The sequence below is a fragment of the Andrena cerasifolii genome, chromosome 16, assembly GCF_050908995.1.
Source record: "Andrena cerasifolii isolate SP2316 chromosome 16, iyAndCera1_principal, whole genome shotgun sequence".
In the NCBI taxonomy this organism is placed as follows: domain Eukaryota; kingdom Metazoa; phylum Arthropoda; class Insecta; order Hymenoptera; family Andrenidae; genus Andrena; species Andrena cerasifolii.
The window spans coordinates 763,232-783,143 of NC_135133.1; the positions used below are offsets into that span (position 1 = coordinate 763,232).

General features: G+C 39.5%; 3 protein-coding genes and 1 long non-coding RNA gene across 5 annotated transcripts in view; all 4 read right to left on the bottom strand.

The window, feature by feature from the left end:
• The window catches only part of LOC143377891 (uncharacterized), a 168,766-nt gene that overhangs the window by 109,996 nt on the left and 38,858 nt on the right, over window positions 1-19,912 (bottom strand). The gene's annotated exons all lie outside the window — the stretch shown is intronic.
• Window positions 1-19,912, bottom strand: part of LOC143377876 (uncharacterized) — a 475,856-nt gene that overhangs the window by 99,454 nt on the left and 356,490 nt on the right. The window contains exon 6 of the mRNA XM_076829675.1: window positions 15,502-15,593. Coding sequence (XP_076685790.1) covers window positions 15,502-15,593 — 92 coding nt within the window. The remainder of the gene's footprint in view (window positions 1-15,501; window positions 15,594-19,912) is intronic.
• On the bottom strand, window positions 13,624-14,291 carry LOC143377901 (uncharacterized). Its single transcript, XR_013087435.1, has 2 exons — window positions 13,901-14,291; window positions 13,624-13,823 (listed from the first exon to the last, which is right to left on the bottom strand). It is a non-coding gene; the product is annotated as an uncharacterized LOC143377901 (long non-coding RNA).
• Window positions 16,992-19,127, bottom strand: LOC143377881 (uncharacterized). 2 transcript variants are annotated; one of them, XM_076829682.1, is made up of 4 exons: window positions 18,614-19,127; window positions 18,191-18,516; window positions 17,456-18,107; window positions 16,992-17,350 (listed from the first exon to the last, which is right to left on the bottom strand). In XM_076829682.1, exons 1-3 carry the CDS (start codon window positions 18,860-18,862, stop codon window positions 17,477-17,479), a joined length of 1,206 nt encoding a protein of 401 aa, XP_076685797.1. In that variant the 5' UTR covers window positions 18,863-19,127; the 3' UTR covers window positions 16,992-17,350; window positions 17,456-17,476. The 2 variants fall into 2 exon arrangements, with proteins under 2 accessions (XP_076685797.1, XP_076685796.1); XM_076829681.1 differs by having other exon boundaries at window positions 16,992-18,107.

Here is a 19,912-nt window from a genome sequence, read left to right on the forward strand (position 1 = left end):
AATAAAGGCGAATAACAATACTTTGCGGTACCTAAACCACAAGATCAGGAAGCTGCAGAAACGCAAAAGTTAGCTGGTCTGCCTGTTGCATTACCTCCACATTATGAATCGAGTTTTGAGACTCCCGGATTCGCGACAAGCTAAAGAGTTACTGAGCTACACCGTCAAAGAGCAGAGGTCGAAGTTTAGAATGGCCATCGAAAATTGTTGGACCCGCCTTATCAAACAAATAGACTTGCTGAGGGTTTCGTATACCGGCAGAAATACGTCTTAAGTCACGGAGAAGACACCAAAATAGGTGCGCAATAGCTCAAATTCTGCAGTAAACAAAACTCTCGGATATCCCGATGGAACGAATTCTTCAAGTGGATCCCACGGCATGATTGGAAGATATTATCTCCCACCATCCTAATTGTCATGTGATAAACCTGAAGAAGGAGTGACCAACAGCCCTATAAAAAAGGACTGATCACCCGCGGAGCTCATTAATATTCGTGTTTTTAAACTATTAATTATTTAGATCTACAACGAGTTAAGTACGATCTATCGTACTCTAGTATACCATAAGAACATATAAAGTGTTGAAGTGTTAAAATACCAGACACGAAGTGACAATAAAAGTTTTGTTAAAGTTCTAAAACTGAATGAAGTTTTACCTTAATAATCCGTATTCCTACTTTGGGCATTAGCATTTCTCTACAATTGATTTTTACAATCGATAAATGATGATCAACCTGATCGTGATTTGCACCCATCAATGATGACACTTATAAGCAGGACAACCGCCCACAGTGTCATCGAACAGTGTTGCACAAAGCGATTTGCGCGTTCAATCAACCCCTACAAACCGGTTATAAGGCGATCGAAAATGGTTTATAAGCGATCATGTATTGCATCAGTCAAAGGTATAAGCAGGACAGCCGCCCACGGTATCACCGGGCAATCGATGCGAACTCTGATTCCGGGAAATAAAACAACCCCCACTCAATTCAACCCCTTTCTAGAAGGTGATAATGCCCAAAGGCCATCGCGCCGGAAGAAAGAATCAATTATGACGACTGGCATTAAAGTATAGACTTGAAGCGGCCGAAAGGTCCATTCTGTTGGGAGTGACCAGTACTCCCTGAGTCCGTAAGGTTCAACCCATCAATACAAACGAGCAAGGGTTCATGGTGTCATCCGACGATTGGGCCCTGCCGAAAACCAGATAAATAGAAGAAATCGACGCGGCGCTCAAGGAGCCTGTGTTTTGGCGACAAATACCCATCGACTAATGAAAAGTAAGCATGTTTAATATATCGCATTAATATACGTCCACACAGTTCCCAACTATCCCAGAGCGTAAAGTCCCTGAACAAGCTCAAAAGCAGACACGAAATATAACTTCCATAAAATGGTGCCCGAAATAGGAAGTAGGGGCGTAACAACATCAATCACAATTACTTTCCAATAGCCTGAAAGAAAGCTAAAGTACTCCCCATTCTGAAACAAGGGAAAAACCCTCGCGATCCATCTAGCTACCGACCAATTAGTCTCACCCCCAGCCTCAGCAAAGTATGCGAATCGGTCACTAATGACAGCATAGCTTCATTTTGTTCAGACAACAAAGTCATCCCTGATTATCAATTTGGTTTTAAAAATCGACACTCGACGGTCCATGCGATGCATAAGCTGCTGGCTGATTTAAACACCCAGGTGGGCAATAGCAAGCTCGTCGGAGCGGTATTGCTCGACCTGGAAAAGGCCTTTGATTCCCTGTGGCTCAATGGACTAATATACAAATTGTTGAAGAAGAATTTCACGAAGTGGCTAGTGCTTACGATCTGGGACATGATCAGGGATAAATCGTTCGTTACCTGGGACGGCCTTAACATCTCTTCGGTAGAGTTCATGATCACGTAGGGGTTGCAACAGGGCACGGAGATCTCACCGATACCTTTTAATATCTTCACGAGTGACCTCATGCAAATATTTGGTCTAAATACAGGCATATTCTCGGCATTGGCGTTCGTTGACGATGTGATAATTTATACTGTCGGAAACAGGGAGGCGACGATAAGCGACAACCTTGAGTCCCTAGTAGACAAACTGAACAGATACTATGTGACATGGAACCTTAGACTCAATCCCGGTAAATGGGAAACTATCTTGTTTAGAAAACCTCTCGAATTTCTCTCCTCTAAAGTAAGGGCTGGAAGCAATAAATTTCAAATTCCGACACTCAGTCCTGGTACCAAGAGTAGTGTTAACATCTCGCATAAGAAGACGGTCAAATACTTAGGAGTACAGTTACACTACCTCCTTAGAGGTTAGATAAAGCGCGTGTGGCATTCATGGCCACAGCCGAGTTTTTTTACAACAAAAACATTAACAACAGAGCCAAAGTCACCTATATATGCTGTTAATCCGTCCCATTCTAACATATGCAGCCCCTATCTGGTGGAACTGCAACCACACTGTCATGGAGAAGCTCCGGTGCCTCGAACGCAGATGCCTCTGGGCCTGCCTCGGGTTGTACCTGCTGGGATCGGATGGCGGAAGTGATTTGTGAAAAAGACACTACACTGGGTTACGCAATAACTAACTACTTTATTAGAGAATATATGGAATATCGTGTACGTGGCGCGTGGCGTCGTCATTTTACCGGTCCACCAGGCCGTCGCGTCCGAGGCAAACTCCCAACAGTACCGTTCCCAGTATTCAAACTCCCAACAGTACCGTTCCCAGTATTCGAACTAGCAGCATTGTGTACGGAACCAAACTATCTATGAAAAAGCGGAGATCCCTAGGATTGACTCGTTCATCCTTCGGCTAACCCGTGACTATTTTAGCGATCTCCCGGCCATTGACAACGCCGTGATTAGGTCCTCCTCCATGCAGCGGGACGAAGTCTCTAAACGCCAGATTGCTATCGGCTATGTCGCCCCGCAAGCCTTTACTTACTGCGACCAGTGTGGTCTGCTGCAGAACGAAAACAATATTCCGATTTTGTATCACTGGAGGCGCAACAAGGCGAACAAAAAAATCGCGCTGGAGCATGATGCTTATGATACTAACCATGGTAATTTTACGTTCTCTATTCCTCTACCTAAGCGAGACCGCGGGGACTTCCATAGACTCAATTTTGAGAAACATTGGAGGCTATCGCCCACCTGTGCACATATTCCTGATCTGCTACAACGCAGAGTAAATGGTACTTAAGTCCTTCTCGGAGCTGTGATTGGCGAGGTTACCTTGTGGTCCCTCTTGCTGGACTGTGTTACCTAGACCTAAGAGTCGGCCTCCACCCCGCTGTACATAGTTAGTACGTAAGTTCTTAGTTTGTAAGTTTTTAGTATTAAGGTATCGACTCATATCGATTCAGGCGTTTTTGTAGCAGCCGTCTGCCCCATGTAGCAGTACGTTCCATAATCATAGATAGTGCAAATTAGTATATAATTTATTCATATTTTATTAACATATAGTTTATAGCTTATATATATATTGTTATATGTATTAATATCAAGAGAAGTCTACCCAAGAGTTACGATCGGCATTCGTACAATCGGGTAACCAGTTCCTACAGTGTTCATGACGTGTTTGAGCATTTTTTTTATATGTTGTTAAGCTCATCTATTAAGTACATCTGTTCTCCGGTACATTAATAAACATTTTAAAAAAAAAACAAGCATCCCGCATTACGGGCCAAGACACTAGAATTCGAATCCTGTAATGGGGTGGTTTTTATTTTTTTTCCTCTCCCTACATTTTCATCATTGCGCGTATTGTGATTAATCAAAATTCCATAATTTTATTTTTGATATCTTGATAAAAGAAATTAAATACTCGTTATATCAACAGACAATGGTCGCGTATGGAAGCTAATTCCCTTACCCCCTCTACCCATGGCACACTGAGAGACCATGTCTCTATACAGGAATGCTAGCGAAAAGGGTACAACCTCGCAGCAATTTTGGCATTATTATCTTATCTTAGACATAATTCCGGTGTCTCAACATGATCAAGCGAATAATTTTTTTTTTTTCCCATTTGTCATTTTACTTAAGGCTGCCGTCTCATTTTTGTTATGGTCCGAATCGATCGAAGCATCCCTTGTAAACAGACGGGCCCTAATGAAACTACTGCGGTCGATAAAGAGAAGTTGTACAGAGGTGCATATCTCCAGGTACTCTGTGTACAATACGAATTTTTGACGCATAGTTGCCACATCTTCTGTTCTCTCTGTCTCTGCCACGCTGTTGCCACATCTCTTTCTATCGAGAAGTCGTGAAGGAATACGGCACGAGAGCTGCGTCTAGCTTCAGAGGCTCGCTGAGCGTAAAGGAGGATGGCAATAATGAAAGCTAGAGAGGTTGGGTAGTGAAGTTAGGAAACATGTCAATGAAACAATACTAATTTGCGAATTAATATTTTGTATGGTAATTATGCAGAACAGGTGTTTCCTTATCGATTTTGACGACCTTGAAATATTTTGTCTGGGACATGATTCTGAACAACTTTTTCCAATACAAGTTACCGCCGCTCGAACTTTGTTTCCGAGATATTCGCGAAAAACTGCGGTTACTACTATAATGTATTCTGCATGGGACAAAATAAATGATGAAGCTGGCCTTCGTTTCTGAGATACCAATTTGCGAAAAACTTCTTTTGACTCATTCCGACGCAACGCATTCCACTTTCCAACTTGTCCCGGGTATTAGTATTGGTTGGGGCTAGAATAGTGCGGGGGCGCGCAAAGCATTCTAGCGAACCGATATGAGCCGGGGTGTTGAGAGGAGTTCACACACACCCAATAGGTGCTTTCGAAGAAAGCTTCCTAGCAAAAAAATTATATTTTAGAACAAGAGTCATCCCAATATAAGGCGGCGTCGGCACTGCCGAACAGAATCCGGGTATTGACGGGCAGTCGCAAGTTTCTGGTTCAAATCTCCAAATTCATATCGGTTCGCTACCATGCTTAAAGGTCGTCGTCTACTAGGCGGAAGCGCGGCAAAGCGAAGCGCCGCGACTACGCATCGTTCATATGACAGAAGAGCGGCGACGAACATTTCGCTTTGGCCGTCGCACTTCGCTTCGGCGCAATGGGCGACAGCCTTTACGAGCCCGCGGGCGCACCCTCCGCATTCATCTATTCCCAACCAATACTAAGGGTGTGTTCCGATTCACGCAGTATGCGCATAGACCGCAGCGCAGTCGCTGCGCGCATTCATAGCGTTCCGTTTGCAACAGCGCATGAACCGCAGTACGTGAACCGGAACGGTTTTCTATGCGTTTCATGCTCGTGAGTTTGCGCGGGAATGTTCAAACTTACTTACAATTAGCTATACAGTTGAATGGATTACGATAAATTTAATTCGAGACGTTTGGACGGTGGTCGAAGTACGCTTCCTAACTACATCGGTTACTTCGTCCTTAGGATCGGGGACCGACTCTTAACGAAATTTGATGGCTTTATTGGTTCCTGGATTTTCTCAATCCGAGTTTTTCTATTCTTCTTCAACAGCGATTCCATATTATCGAAAGCGAAGATCATATTTTATGAGTTTTACAGGACGAACTGCTGCTTACGCAGCCAGATTTGGTAAGCAGATGTGTAAATGAAAAATGAATTTATTTATTTATTATCCGCGCCCGGGTTAAATTGAAGGATTTGAAGGCTACTGAATACAAGCAGAAGCTCTCATACGTCTTCTACAGGGTGTCCCACTAAGGAGTGGACAGCGCGATATCTCTTAAAGTATTGTCGATAAAAATATAAAAAAATAGGGAATTGCATGGTTCGAGGGGGCCCATTTATTAGCGCGAACGAATTTTGTTTTCGATTATTATTTTAAAAGATACGATGGTCAAGTTCGGTTTTTCAAATGGGACTATTTTTTTTGAAGACCTGAGTTGATAGTGCGTTTCAAGACAAATTCAATAAGCTTTAATGTATACACTTTATTTCCACTGGTTTTTAAGATATTGCGCTTGCAAAATTACTGTTTTTCACTGGAAGAAAACCCTCTGGAATAGGAAGGACCGGGGTCGGTCTTACTGGCGCTACGGGTGGCATTGCCTGTTGAAACTGATACCTACCTGCCAAAGGTCTACGACAGGGTTCGCAGGCCCAAAAGCTGGACAATTCTTTTCCGTCAGAAATGCTACTTAGGTAGGTACATCTGCGGTATCGAGAAGCGCATCGTTACTTTTATTTCGCACTTGCTTCTACGCTCGGATGGCATATAACGCGCATGCGTATTTGTCGCTTTACGTGTGCTTATGTATTTCGAATTCGAATACTGCAAACAGGGGAAAGCAGGGTAATTCCGGCTCTATAAGGAAGAAACGCTATAAAATTTGAGCAACTTACACATTTGCTAGTTTTTGTTATATGAATTGATAGTTTCAACTGTCTAGTTTTTATTAGTATGACCGAGAAAGCATAAATTTACGTTGTAACAAAGTTGCAAGGAATAACACAAAAATTACGGAATTACGGAATTACGGAATTAACGTGGGGTAATTCCGGCCATGATTTTTCTTTATAAAAGAAGTGGGAAAACTGTTAAATTAATAAAAAAAGTATTATTTTTTAGTTTTGAAATTAATTACTACACGAATCACAAATGTATTCTTCATGGGTATTCCATTCTGAACATTCTTCATATGCCCATGGACCACATGCCTTTGCATTCAAATTTTAGTTTATTCTTTCTTAGTTTCCTTTTATCTCCATTTTGTGTTTTTTATGTGGAAGCGTGTTAAGAAATATTCCTGACTCCATTCTGCCTTATTCGTAATTCTTTTATTATGTCAAGCCCGAAAAAAGTAATGTTAAAAGCTGGCTACAATTACCCCTCAATTTTTGTTGGTCTTAACCTACAACACATGTTGAAATAGTTGAAGTAATACACTGCATTGAATTTTCATATCACCAAAAGCCACAAGTGAGTTTGAAAGTATGTACAAACACTTTTCCATTTAATGAGAGTAATATAAATAATTTATATTTATTTCAAGTACTTTATTAAGATTACTGATAAATTATCAGTATTATACAATGTCATCACCAGATTTCTAAAAATGTTGGTTCATTTGATTTTTTTTACTGGCTGATGTAGCTCCGAATGGTGAATAATTAGCATTGAAACCTTTAAATAATTTTGTTTATTTATGTTATCCAAAATATAATTATAGCACGTGGATATGTAAGCAGAGAATGGGTCACGCTCGTGAGCAGAAATGCGAGCATTTCCGCTCAGCAGAAATAGACACATTTTATACTAGATATTAAATAGACTATTATTAAGTTAAAATGTTTTTCAAAATACTTCTCGCTTGTTTTATGTGTAAAGGGGAGGTTAAATATTACGTCTAATAAGTTTTTTGTTGATTCATGCACAAATAAATAATAAAAATGTATTTTTACGATAGCGGAACTCTTACATGATTAGAAATGCGGACATTGATCTTATACCCGATTTCATAAAGTTTTGCGGCGTAACAATAATATTTTGGAAGGATGTTAAGTTATAAAAAGTTGACAAATGTAGCGTAAAAAAAACGAAATATCTAATAAACATTTATTGTCATGTAGCATATATGTAGGTTTCATTTTCTGTCACTTTGAGGAGAGGACCACATAATTTGGTGCATGTTTTTCAAAGCGTGCGTAAAATGGCGTAAAGAGACAAATACGCATGCGCGCATAAACTGCACGCTTCATGTGCTAGAAGTGGGAGAATTCTAGGGAATCCTATGTGCCACCAACGACACCAATGCGCGCATAGACTGAAACGGAACGGTTTTCTCTGCAGTCTATGCGCAGTATGCGTGATTCGGAACACAGCCTAATACCCGGGACAAGTTGGGAAGTGGAATGCGACAATGCGTTGCGTCGGAATAAAATCAACAGAAGTTTTTCGCAAATATCTCGAAAACGAAGGTCGTGCGGCGGTAACATGTATAGGAAAAAGTTGTTCAGAATGTTGAGTTTTACAACATATCCAAAAATCATTGAAATCGGTGAGGAAACACATATTCTGCATAATTACCTTTTGTATTTATACGTAGAAGGATGTAATATTTTATATAATCAATGTGCAATTAGGGATACAATAAGGGGATTACTTAGCGCTCGAAAATGAGATAATTTATTGTTCAAACGCTAAGAAAGATTGGAAAACTAAATGCTATTAAACTGAATTTTAAAAAATATAGTGTTGTAAAGCTCGTCAGGACACATTTTTTCTGTTTACAGTTTGTTTATCCAATCATTGTGCTTCGAACAAAAAATTATAAACAAAAAATTTTTCATCGTTCAAAATCATTATTTCTTTAAACATAACTTGCGATAACTTGAGTAAACATTAAGGGATCGTTATGAGACTTAAAACATAACTTCAGAAAACTCTAGCGAAGCCGTAAAATGTATGCACAAAATTCTTATGTTAAAACATGTAATAATAGTTAATTAATTAAAAAGTAATACTGGACATAACCCATGTTTTTCAACGTTCGCTGTTAAAAAGTATCGAGGCAGTTTTGAGGTACATATAACTTGCAGCGACAACCTTTTCCTTAATATACAAGCAAGATTTTCAGCAATTTTCACACTGATTAACAAATAATTGTAGAAGATATGGCGATATATATATAAATTCCGCGCGTCACCAACAATCAACAGCCGCGTATAATGCGCTCTATAACAGTTTTAGCACTCGCGTTGACAGTTGGTCCACGTGGAATTTATATACAGGGTGTCCCACTAAGGAGTGGACAGCGCGATATCTCTTAAAGTATTGTCGATAAAAATATAAAAAAAATAGGGAATTGCATGGTTCGAGGGGGCCCATTTATTAGCGCGAACGAATTTTGTTTTCGATTATTATTTTAAAAGATACGATGGTCAAGTTCGGTTTTTCAAATGGAACTATTTTTTTTGAAGACCTGAGTTGATAGTGCGTTCCAAGACAAATTCAATAAGCTTTAATGTATACACTTTATTTCCACTGGTTTTTAAGATATTGCGCTTGCAAAATTACTGATTTTCACTGCAAGAAAACCCTCTGGAATGGCAAAAACCGGGGGCGGTCTTACTGGCGCCACGGGTGGCACTGCCTGTTGAAATGGATACTTACCTGCCAAAGGTCTACGCCAGAAATGGCAGGCCCAAAGGCTGGACAATTCTTTTCCGTCAGAAATGCTACTTAGGTAGGTACATCTGCGGTGTCGAGAAGCGCATCGTTACTTTTATTTCGCACTTGCTTCTACGCTCGGATGGCCGGTTCTTTTGGGAGGGATGCAAGTTGGATTGGTTCTGATACAATCTGCTCCTTATGGTTGAAATTTAGTCTAGCAACTTTCACTCCTCCTAACCTAACCAATCCAACTTGCATCCCTCCCAAAAGAACCGGCCATCCGAGCGTAGAAGCAAGTGCGAAATAAAAGTAACGATGCGCTTCTCGATACCGCAGATGTACCTACCTAAGTAGCATTTCTGACGGAAAAGAATTGTCCAGCTTTTGGGCCTGCGAACCCTGTCGTAGACCTTTGGCAGGTAGGTATCAGTTTCAACAGGCAATGCCACCCGTAGCGCCAGTAAGACCGACCCCGGTCCTTCCTATTCCAGAGGGTTTTCTTCCAGTGAAAATCAGTAATTTTGCAAGCGCAATATCTTAAAAACCAGTGGAAATAAAGTGTATACATTAAAGCTTATTGAATTTGTCTTGGAACGCACTATCAACTCAGGTCTTCAAAAAAAATAGTTCCATTTGAAAAACCGAACTTGACCATCGTATCTTTTAAAATAATAATCGAAAACAAAATTCGTTCGCGCTAATAAATGGGCCCCCTCGAACCATGCAATTCCCTATTTTTTTTATATTTTTATCGACAATACTTTAAGAGATATCGCGCTGTCCACTCCTTAGTGGGACACCCTGTATATCGCCATATTTTCTAGAATTATTTATGAATCAGTGTGAAAATTGGTGAAAATCTTCTTCATTTAGTTTTCTGATTTTACTATTTATTATGCGAGCTGCAATCGTGCAACTCACTAATGCCTATGCCTTATGTAATATGAGTAATGAATGTGTATCTCTATGTTGCGTTTTTTTTATCTGTTTGTTCATACTTCTTGTTCTTCCAAATGAAAAAAAAAAAGAATTTTTATGTCGGAAATTCAAATTTACGGTATTGATTGTTTCGTATGGAAATCCTCAAAACAGAGTGTTATGTCTGAGTTCGACGTCTAGTTTGTCGTAATGAACACAAATTGAATCGTCGATTTTTATCCAGTAATTTTGGAAAATGACGACCTATTAGTCGAGAGAGATTGGGCAGAAGTGGAGTCATTCGGATCAAGATTCAGTAAAGCTATAAGCACTTGTAAACAAAATGAGGGAAAGGTTACACGTTCATAATTCATTTTGTATAATGCATGGACATTAGTGAGTTGCACGACTGCAGCTCGCATAATAAATAGTAAAATCAGGAAACTAGAACAACAAATCCAAAAATTACACAAAACATCCCAAAATCAAAAAAAAAAGAGCTACAAAACTTTCCACGTCGTTTGCACTGGGTAACGCCAAAGGAAATAATAATATATTGTTGCGAGCACCCTTTGGACGGCTGCAGGAGGCAACGAGGCTGCAACGGTCGGGACGCCCGCTTCTCCAGAGGGGGAAGCAGTGTTGCGAGCACCCTTTGGACGGAGTCCAAGGCCTGCTAGTGCTCGCGACTGGAACACGAGGACAGCGAGAAGAAGGCGATCGAATCGATCACCTGTCAAGCTGTCATTCGATAGTCAGACGCCATTACGTGCAGACGCATCGATACTTACACTATTCCCGTGTATTAGAGATTGTATCCGGTTACTTCTGTTCTTGTTAATGTTCTGTTACTCTTACCGTACTGTTACATTAAACTTCCGTTATGCCAAACCGAAATCATAACAATATGAATGTAACTGCTGTTATTCATTTAGGCTTGTGTAGGTTGGCAACACTGTTTCTGCGTAAAATTTCGATTCTCTGACCTTAGAATCGTGATTAGGGATATCAAAAACCCTTAGAAACATTAGTCCAAATTTTTAAATTTTCAATGGCCATTATAGTGGCCCTGTAAAGGTTAAGTACTTCTGGGCACTTGGAACTTGGAAAGGTTACTACTTAGCAAGCAATGGTTCTGCCCTCTTAGCGACATAGAACTAATTTATTGAATTAAGATTTTATGACGAAAAATTATGACATAAAATTCCCAAACTTGTACGTGCTATTATTTATCGACAAATAAACTCTTTTATAACAAGTAGGCACCATTCTTCATCAAGGTTTTCTAAAACTACACACTACAGCTGTATACTGTTCTGTACATACTTTTGCATATTTTATGTATTTAACCCTGAAACACCACACTATATTTTCCTAACACTTCCACCACACTGGGCCCACGCGACTTAGAATTTCCTTTCCTCTATACAGGGTGTCCCACTAAGGAGTGGACAGCGCGATATCTCTTAAAGTATTGTCGATAAAAATATAAAAAATATAGGGAATTGCATGGTTCGAGGGGGCCCATTTATTAGCGCGAACGAATTTTGTTTTCGATTATTATTTTAAAAGATACGATGGTCAAGTTCGGTTTTTCAAATGGAACTATTTTTTTTGAAGACCTGAGTTGATAGTGCGTTCCAAGACAAATTCAATAAGCTTTAATGTATACACTTTATTTCCACTGGTTTTTAAGATATTGCGCTTGCAAATTTACTGATTTTCACTGCAAGAAACCCCTCTGGAATGGCAAAAACCGGGGGCGGTCTTACTGGCGCCACGGGTGGCACTGCCTGTTGAAATGGATACTTACCTGCCAAAGGTCTACGCCAGAAATGGCAGGCCCAAAGGCTGGACAATTCCTTTCCGTCAGAAATGCTACTTAGGTAGGTATCGTTACTTTTATTTCGCACTTGCTTCTACGCTCGGATGGCCGGTTCTTTTGGGAGGGATGCAAGTTGGATTGGTTAGGTTAGGAGGAGTGAAAGTTGCTAGACTAAATTTCAACCATAGGGAGCAGATTGTATCAGAACCAATCGGATTTGCATCCCTCACAAACGGCTGCTCTCTTGAAGAGGCCCTCTTCACAGCAATACCTCCTCCCCACTGCCCACCTTCTCTCGCACGGAATACGTCAACGCATGCTTTTGTTTTGATATCGAAGCTCGTGTTTATACCCCCTTTCTTCCTGTGTCTCTCCACGAGCAGTATTGCCGGTGGAATGTAGGAGCGTAGATGTCTGGATGCCAGTTGTTGAATTCAGGAGACGATAGAAACACTTTATTACAAAACACACATGTACTGTAATTAAAGTAAATCGTATTCCTCATCGGGCGTCTTCAAGAGAGCAGCCGTTTGTGAGGGATGCAAATCCGATTGGTTTTGATACAATCTGCTCCCTATGGTTGAAATTTTGTCTAGCAACTTTCACTCCTCCTAACCTAACCAATCCAACTTACATCCCTCCCAAAAAAACCCGAGCGTAGACGCAACTGCGAAATAAAAGTAACGGTGCGCTTCTCGATACCGCAGATGTACCTACCTAAGTAGCATTTCTGACGGAAAAGAATTGTCCAGCTTTTGGGCCTGCGAACCCTGTCGTAGACCTTTGGCAAGTAGGTATCAGTTTCAACAGGCAATGCCACCCGTGGCGCCAGTAAGACCGACCCCGGTCCTTGCTATTCCTGAGGGTTTTTTTCCAGTGAATATGAGTAATTTTGCAAGCGCAATATCTTAAAAACCAGTAGAAATAAAGTGCATACATTAAAGCTTATTGAATTTGTTTTGGAACGCACTATCAACTCAGGTGTTCAAAAAAATAGTTCCATTTGAAAAACCGAACATGACCATCGTATCTTTTAAAATAATAATAAAAAAATCGTCTCTGCTAATAAATTGGCCCTCTCGAACCATTCAATTACATATTTTTTTAAATTTTTTATCTCCAATACTTTAGGAGATATCGCGCTGTCCAGTCTTAGGTGGGACACCCTGTATGGCTATCAAGGGTGACTTACACTCTTTAAGGAATTTTTGGAGTTATGTATCCTATATTACGACTAATCTGTTGTAGCAACATTTAAACAAAGGAATTCAATTTCGACCAAAATTCAGGTCTCTGTGTTTTCGTAGGCTATTAAATGTATACTCTCGCGAACCTCCAACGGATAATGGTAATATGATGTTGAGCCGAGATGCGTTCAGCTTTTTAAAACGGGCAAAGTAGTTATTTTGTTACGGGAGAGCGAGCAAACGTCTACCAAACAAACGTGATACAAGGAGACGACCCATACAGCACACTTAATTGCAGGAAGGTTCCTATGTCCGCCCCTGTGGAACATTCCACGGCAACGCACATGGAACCTTCCTGCAAGCTTCATGGAACGTTCCGGACATTCTCTGGCAATGGTCACGGAACGTTCCGGACATTCTCTAGCAATGGTCACGGGACGTTCCGGAAATTTTCTAGCAATGGTCCCGTAACTGTTCGCAGATTTTACAGCGATGTTGTTTCGGCAAAATTTGTATGACATTACAGAAAGGATAGAAAGTGTAAGGAAAATTGATTAAATTACAATAAATATTGACAATTAAATATTCATATATTTTAATAAAAATAATATTATTGGCACTGTACAATAAATATTGACAATTAAATATTCATATATTTTAATAAAAATAATAGTATTGGCACTGGTGAAACTTCCCAAGTCCGCGTATGTGGAGTTCCAGGCTCTTCTGCCCTCTTTACCTAAAATGTACTGCATGCAGCGTGTAATGAACCTGGAATAATACATGCATTCATTTTACAATTTTACAATTTTATGTACTGAAATGTGATAAATAATAAATTTACTTACTCATTGCTAATTTTACAATATGTTTGAATGTACTGAATGATTGTTTTTGCTATTTTCCGTACCAACTATATTTCTCTGGTACAGAGACCTCTATTAATTTATTTAATAATATCAACGCCATTATCGCAATATTGCTTCCGCAGCTTCACTCCAATAAATGAATCTATAAAAGGTCATTAATAAATTATTTTAGTCATGAAAAATGGCTTCATTAAAAACAGCATTCATGTAACGCCAATCACTGTGTGCATTGAAGCGCAGCAGTGAAAAAATAACAATCACCATTACTTTAAATAATTGAACGGAAAGTGAAATGAAAGTTATACAGTATATGCATGTTTACAAGGAAACTGTGTGAAAAATAAAAGCTTGTAGCACAGAAAGCAAAGAAATATATTGTTGCGAGCACCGGGTAATAGGCCCGTGCATAGCCTGCTGGTACTCACAGCTGAAGATAGAAGAAGGTCGGCTCCCTTCAAGAGGCCGACAAGAAGACGGTCTTCTCCGAACGCCATTGCGTTCGGACGTACGAGTCGCACATTTGTAAACTATTGATCTGTGTAACAATATAGTTCAATCGTGTGTGCGTCCGTCTAATTATTCTTCTACTCCTTTGCGCCGGGGTGGCCTGCGGTGGAAACGTCCCGGCGCAAAAATATGTAAATAATTAAACAATTGCGGTTGGTTAATAAGCATAAAATATTTTATATTAGTTACTTTAACTTAAAAATAAGCTCCTTAATTTGAATAATTCATATCTATTACTTGCGAAACGATCTGTTTTTAACCGTTGCCGTTGCCGTTGCCGTTGCCGTGTTATTATTATTATAAACGGGAATGGCCCCATAATTTACATATAGCATACATCAATTGAGCTTACATCGTCTACACAAAGCGTAACCTAATATACAGGAGAAAATTTTAACTTCCTACTCTGAATAATATAGTGTGTGTGAATGTAAAAATGTGTAAGTGATTTATTTAAGAAATCAGTGGTGTGTATAAATGTTTCTCCTTTTTCCATAAGGATTTTGTAAAAAATATGCACATATTCAGTAATCTGCACATATGAGGAGGGAAATAGGAACCGTAACCGAAACAGATAATAGTTGGAAATTTCGGTTTTTTATAACAGTTATTCAGAATAAAGGTTCTTTATAACCGTTTGGAGAACCGAAATCGATATTATAACAGTTTTCGAACCCTGCTTAGTGCGGGACCTTTGTTGTAAAATGTCCGAAAAGTTGCGTGACCATTGCCAGAGAATGTCCGGAACGTTCCGTGACCATTGCCAGAGAATGTCCGGAACGTTCCGTGACCATTGCCAGAGAATGTCCAGAACGTTCCGTGAAGCTTGCAGGAAAGTTCCATGTGCAATGTTTCACCGCAACATTGCTGGAATGTTCCAGGAAGGTTCTTATGTCCGCACCGGGGCAACATTCCACGGCAACCCCCATGGAACCTTCCTGCAAGCTTCGGGCAACGGAGTGTGCTGTATGGGGAGTGGAAAGCACAAAATGGAGTTTGCATAATCGAACGAATAGCAAAAACTCCTCTTTGCCGTGAAAATAATTAAGCGATTAGGCTCTATAGGTACTCACTGACATCTCTGCCGCTGGATGATCGATGATCTCCAATTCTGTTTCTTGGCCGTCCAGCATCACGGAAACGTTCTTCTGCCCGTATTCCTCGTCTGGAAACAGACATTTTAACTCCTATAACATTACTCTTGTTATGATGTGAAGAGATGTGGACACCCTTGGGTTCACTAATTACACATTTATTTCAAACAACTTAATAATAGAATACACTTAATTAAACCAGGAAAGGACAAGAGTATCCTGGGATATTCTGCTGCGCGTGAACAAATTATAATAATGACTGCTCGTCTCAATGCGGCGTTTTGAAACTGCTCTTGTTTTTGGGGTCCTATTATGTGTACCCCTTTTTGGTGGTGGGGTACAGGGTGATGTCTTCATGGTGGCGCATCCACAGTCACGTGACTGCCGTGACACGAACCTTGTACCCATTTAATAAGCAATAGGGATATACCTTTTCGAGCAACTAATAGTAAATACATCTGTGTTTACTATTAGACAGCTGTTTCGATAAATGAATTACATTAGGCAGCTCATAACACATAGAGTAAGGAGGTCTTTTGGCCAGACTTTGGCGTTTTTGGGGTAATATTCCCTATTTAAAATATTATATATCCCAAATGCAGAACTCCCGCAGTATTTCATCGTAGGTCGTGAATTTTCTTTTCTGAACTCTGTATTCTTTTTCTCCATACTGTGAAGTGTGTTTTGCACCCAAATATTTCGAATTTGTTTGCGTCAGTGAATTCGAAATATTTGGGTGCAAAACACACTTCACAGTATGGAGAAAAAGAATACAGAGTTCAAACAAGAAAATTCACGACCTACGATGAAATACTGCGGGGGTTCTGCATTTGGCCGGGGCTGTATGAATGCCGTTGGATTGGAATCATCATCCATGGTAGTATGAATCATAGAGTTTATATTGACATCCAGAACAAGCACATCCATGCTAGTGCTAATAAAATGGGACTTAATGACAATTTTATATTTACCCATGACAATGATCCAAAAGTATTCTGCATATAATACTGGGCAGAGGGTTTTATATAACACACCAAAATATTTGAAAACGGCGCCATAATCACCACATATCAATCCCATAGATGTTCTATGGGATTATCTGGACAAAAAAATACGTAATCATAATATTACATTTAAAGAAAGTTTGAAAACCGCGCTGCTAGAAATGTAGAGTATAATACAGCCTGCTATAACATCCAGCTTAGTAAATTCCATACCAATAAGCTTCAAAGCTATTATAAAATCAAAAGGCAATCTCACAAACTATTAAAACATGAAATATTTAGTTCATTTCCATAGTTTATTAATTCTTTATTTAACTATACGAATACTTTTTGCGCGTCCATTTCTGCACGTTTATCTGTTTATATTAATATCTTTGTAAATGTTAAGGGAAGAGGACACTGAAATTTAGAAATCCGAAAATATTTTAGACATGCGGAATTCCTTTTAAGGGAAGGAAGTAGGTTTGAAGTAAAGCCCTTATGCCAGTCTGAACTCAGTTTTAATCATTGCTTTTCATAGAATTTACATTACGTAACAAAACTCAAGCATAACTTCAAAAATGTTCTTGCGCAAAGTGTGTGATGCCACAGCCTCCAGGTTTTGCAGCGAAGAAGGGTCCATAGTAAAGTAAAAAATTGTGTATCGAGAAGTTTCTACGTCTCATACTTTTTAAGCTAAAAATTATTGAATTAATTAAATGTCAACAATGCAAAATTGGATCAAAATTTTGAGGAAAAGCAAGCGCAGCGTAAGGAGTTTTGCAGATTTCTTCATGCCGATACACAATTTTTTTGGTCTCGTGTTGCTCTTGAAGCATGCCAAGCTGCAAGAGAATCAGTCCAACAGCTTTGCGCAAGGAATATTAAATATATTAAAAAAGTAAGTTTTGAGATAAATGCATTTTAAATCTAAAGAGTAAATTCCAGACCATTTTTCCTTTATGTATAGTTTAAAATCCACCTGGTTGATACACATCCTCATCAATCTTACGTCTCTTCCTCTCAGCAGCAATTTTCTTTGTGTTTTGTTTCTTCTTTAAGTGCTTTCTTGTAGCAGATTGCTGTTGTGCACTGCAGTTTTCTCTTCTCTTGTTTCTGTCTCTAGCTATACTTATAGCTGTTTCAGATACAACTTCCCCAGCTGTTTGTTTCCTCACTGTCAATGAGGCTACACAACCCATATTCAATTTTGAAACAGCACGTGCCACAGCTACTTCAAGCCTTGCCTTCGATACAAATGTTGTCATTGGGCAGAATCTCCACACTTTTGTATGGAGAGAATCATTTGCATTTTGAGTGCCTCCCTTACAGCAACGTGCCATCAAATTTTCATTTGACAGTCTTTCGTACAGGGGTTTCACTTTGGTGGCGACATCTTCAGACAGCTTGAGTGACATGTGTGTGTGGCTCATTGGTTTTCGTCTAGTACTTTTTGCTCGATTGTAAAAGCACCACGATTGTTTGCCCTTAGGACATCTGGCATGGTTAGGTTTGCTGTGTGTAGAGCTACAGTAATCTAAAGTAGCCATCACAGCATCTTCCAAGGCCTTTACATTTGGCATATTTTTTACAATAGCATTTCTGTAACATTAGAAGTAAATTTTGCAACCCGACAGAAAATATCAAATTGATAAAGTATATGTTTTCAACAATGGCTTTATAACCTGTAATATGTTGTCAATTTGTCAATGGTAGATTCCTTGAGTGTGCCTTCACCCTTGCCACCAAGTGTCACTTTTTTGGCTCGCCACTCTTTGACAACATTTCTAAGGCCAGTATCCATGCGCTTCGCAATGTGGTTTACACATTCTTCTTTCTGGATGTCAATGTCAGGACCGTACACTTGTGAACTTTGAAGATGGGTGTGGGTCTTTGCATCGCCATCTGATAACATTGTGGTGTATCGCATGTTGCAATGTTCCATGGATCTCTTCCACATTGCTTCAGCAGCTGCGATCTCCATCCTTCCGGAGGATCCTTCAAAATTTACCTAAAAAAATAAATGCGTGCATATACATATATACATGCGAATACATATTTTTCTTTTTTATGGATATATCAAAATTATATCCATACACAAAACTTACCTGACATTTTCCTATTTCCACATGTACTTTCTTCCATTCGACAAATTCTGGTGAATCTGCTTCGAATCCAGTTGTTCGTATCGCACACATGTGGCAATACTTTGACATCACTTCGTAATCCACAACGAGTCCTGTCATTATGTCTATGACAAAGGCGATGCCATGAAGGGAAGTATGTCCTCTCTTATGCCATGATCCATCGAATGACATCTGCGTATCGAGCACTTCACCTTCATCAACAGTGTGCATGTTTCTCACAACTTGGCACGACTTCCGGAGAACACTTTCCTTGAATTCTTTATTTATTGCTTGAATTTTTTCAAGGTGTGTTTTTCATGCTGTTGATGAAAGCAGATTGATACCGATTTCCATTCCAAATCGTTCCATTGCAGCATAACCAGCTCCCACAGAGACAAAAGCATCCACCATTTTCCTATTTATCAAGAAAGGTGGTCTTTTTGTGCTTTCATCGGTGCTTATTCTGGGACTGGTGTAAGTTTGCCCAATAATTTCCTCACAACTGGTATATCTTGCAGACAATTTTTGAATTCAGGATGATAGGTCAAGGAGGGATAAAGAACTTTTTTGTAAACACAAAAATATGTGTAAGGAATTTTCTATAGTTAGAAAACTAATCGAGACAGAGTAACATTGTAATAATAAATGGGGAAAAAATGTTTATAATTCAGGATAAAATGAAAATGATGAAAAGTGTGAAAATTTGGGATTATTCCGGTATGTTTGAGAAGGATGGTCACTTTACCTGTACGTCACTATCCAGAATAATCATTTTTGAGTGGCAAACACTGCAAGTCCAGTTTTTGATCAACTCTTGAATTGTAGATCTGTGCACTATATAAAATTCATCCTGCACTTCAAAAACAGGTTTTTCTTCATTATTTCTGAAGTATTCCAGTTTCTTAGTACTAGTCGCCTTCTCTTTTCCATTATCGAAATGAGCACTAGATGAAGAATCATCTATTGCAGGCTCATTTCTCTTCAATTTAGCAGCTACCGCCGCTTGTTTTGCTAAACGAATAGCACGCTTCACTCTACTCTTACTCTTGCGATATTTTCGGCTAATGAGGTCCATTTCACTCGTTTATACAAGCTAATTTCACTGCACCGTAAAATCTCACTCTGTATTCTCACGTAAACCGGAGTTTTGTAAGATTTCAAAATATACGGTGTCTAGCGCCCGGAGAGACTGACCTCTGTCGGCAGCCACTGACCCTTTTGGGCCCGCTTAGAGAGTTATCTACTGTCAGTCACATACTGTACTTTGTAAGAAAGCGTTTG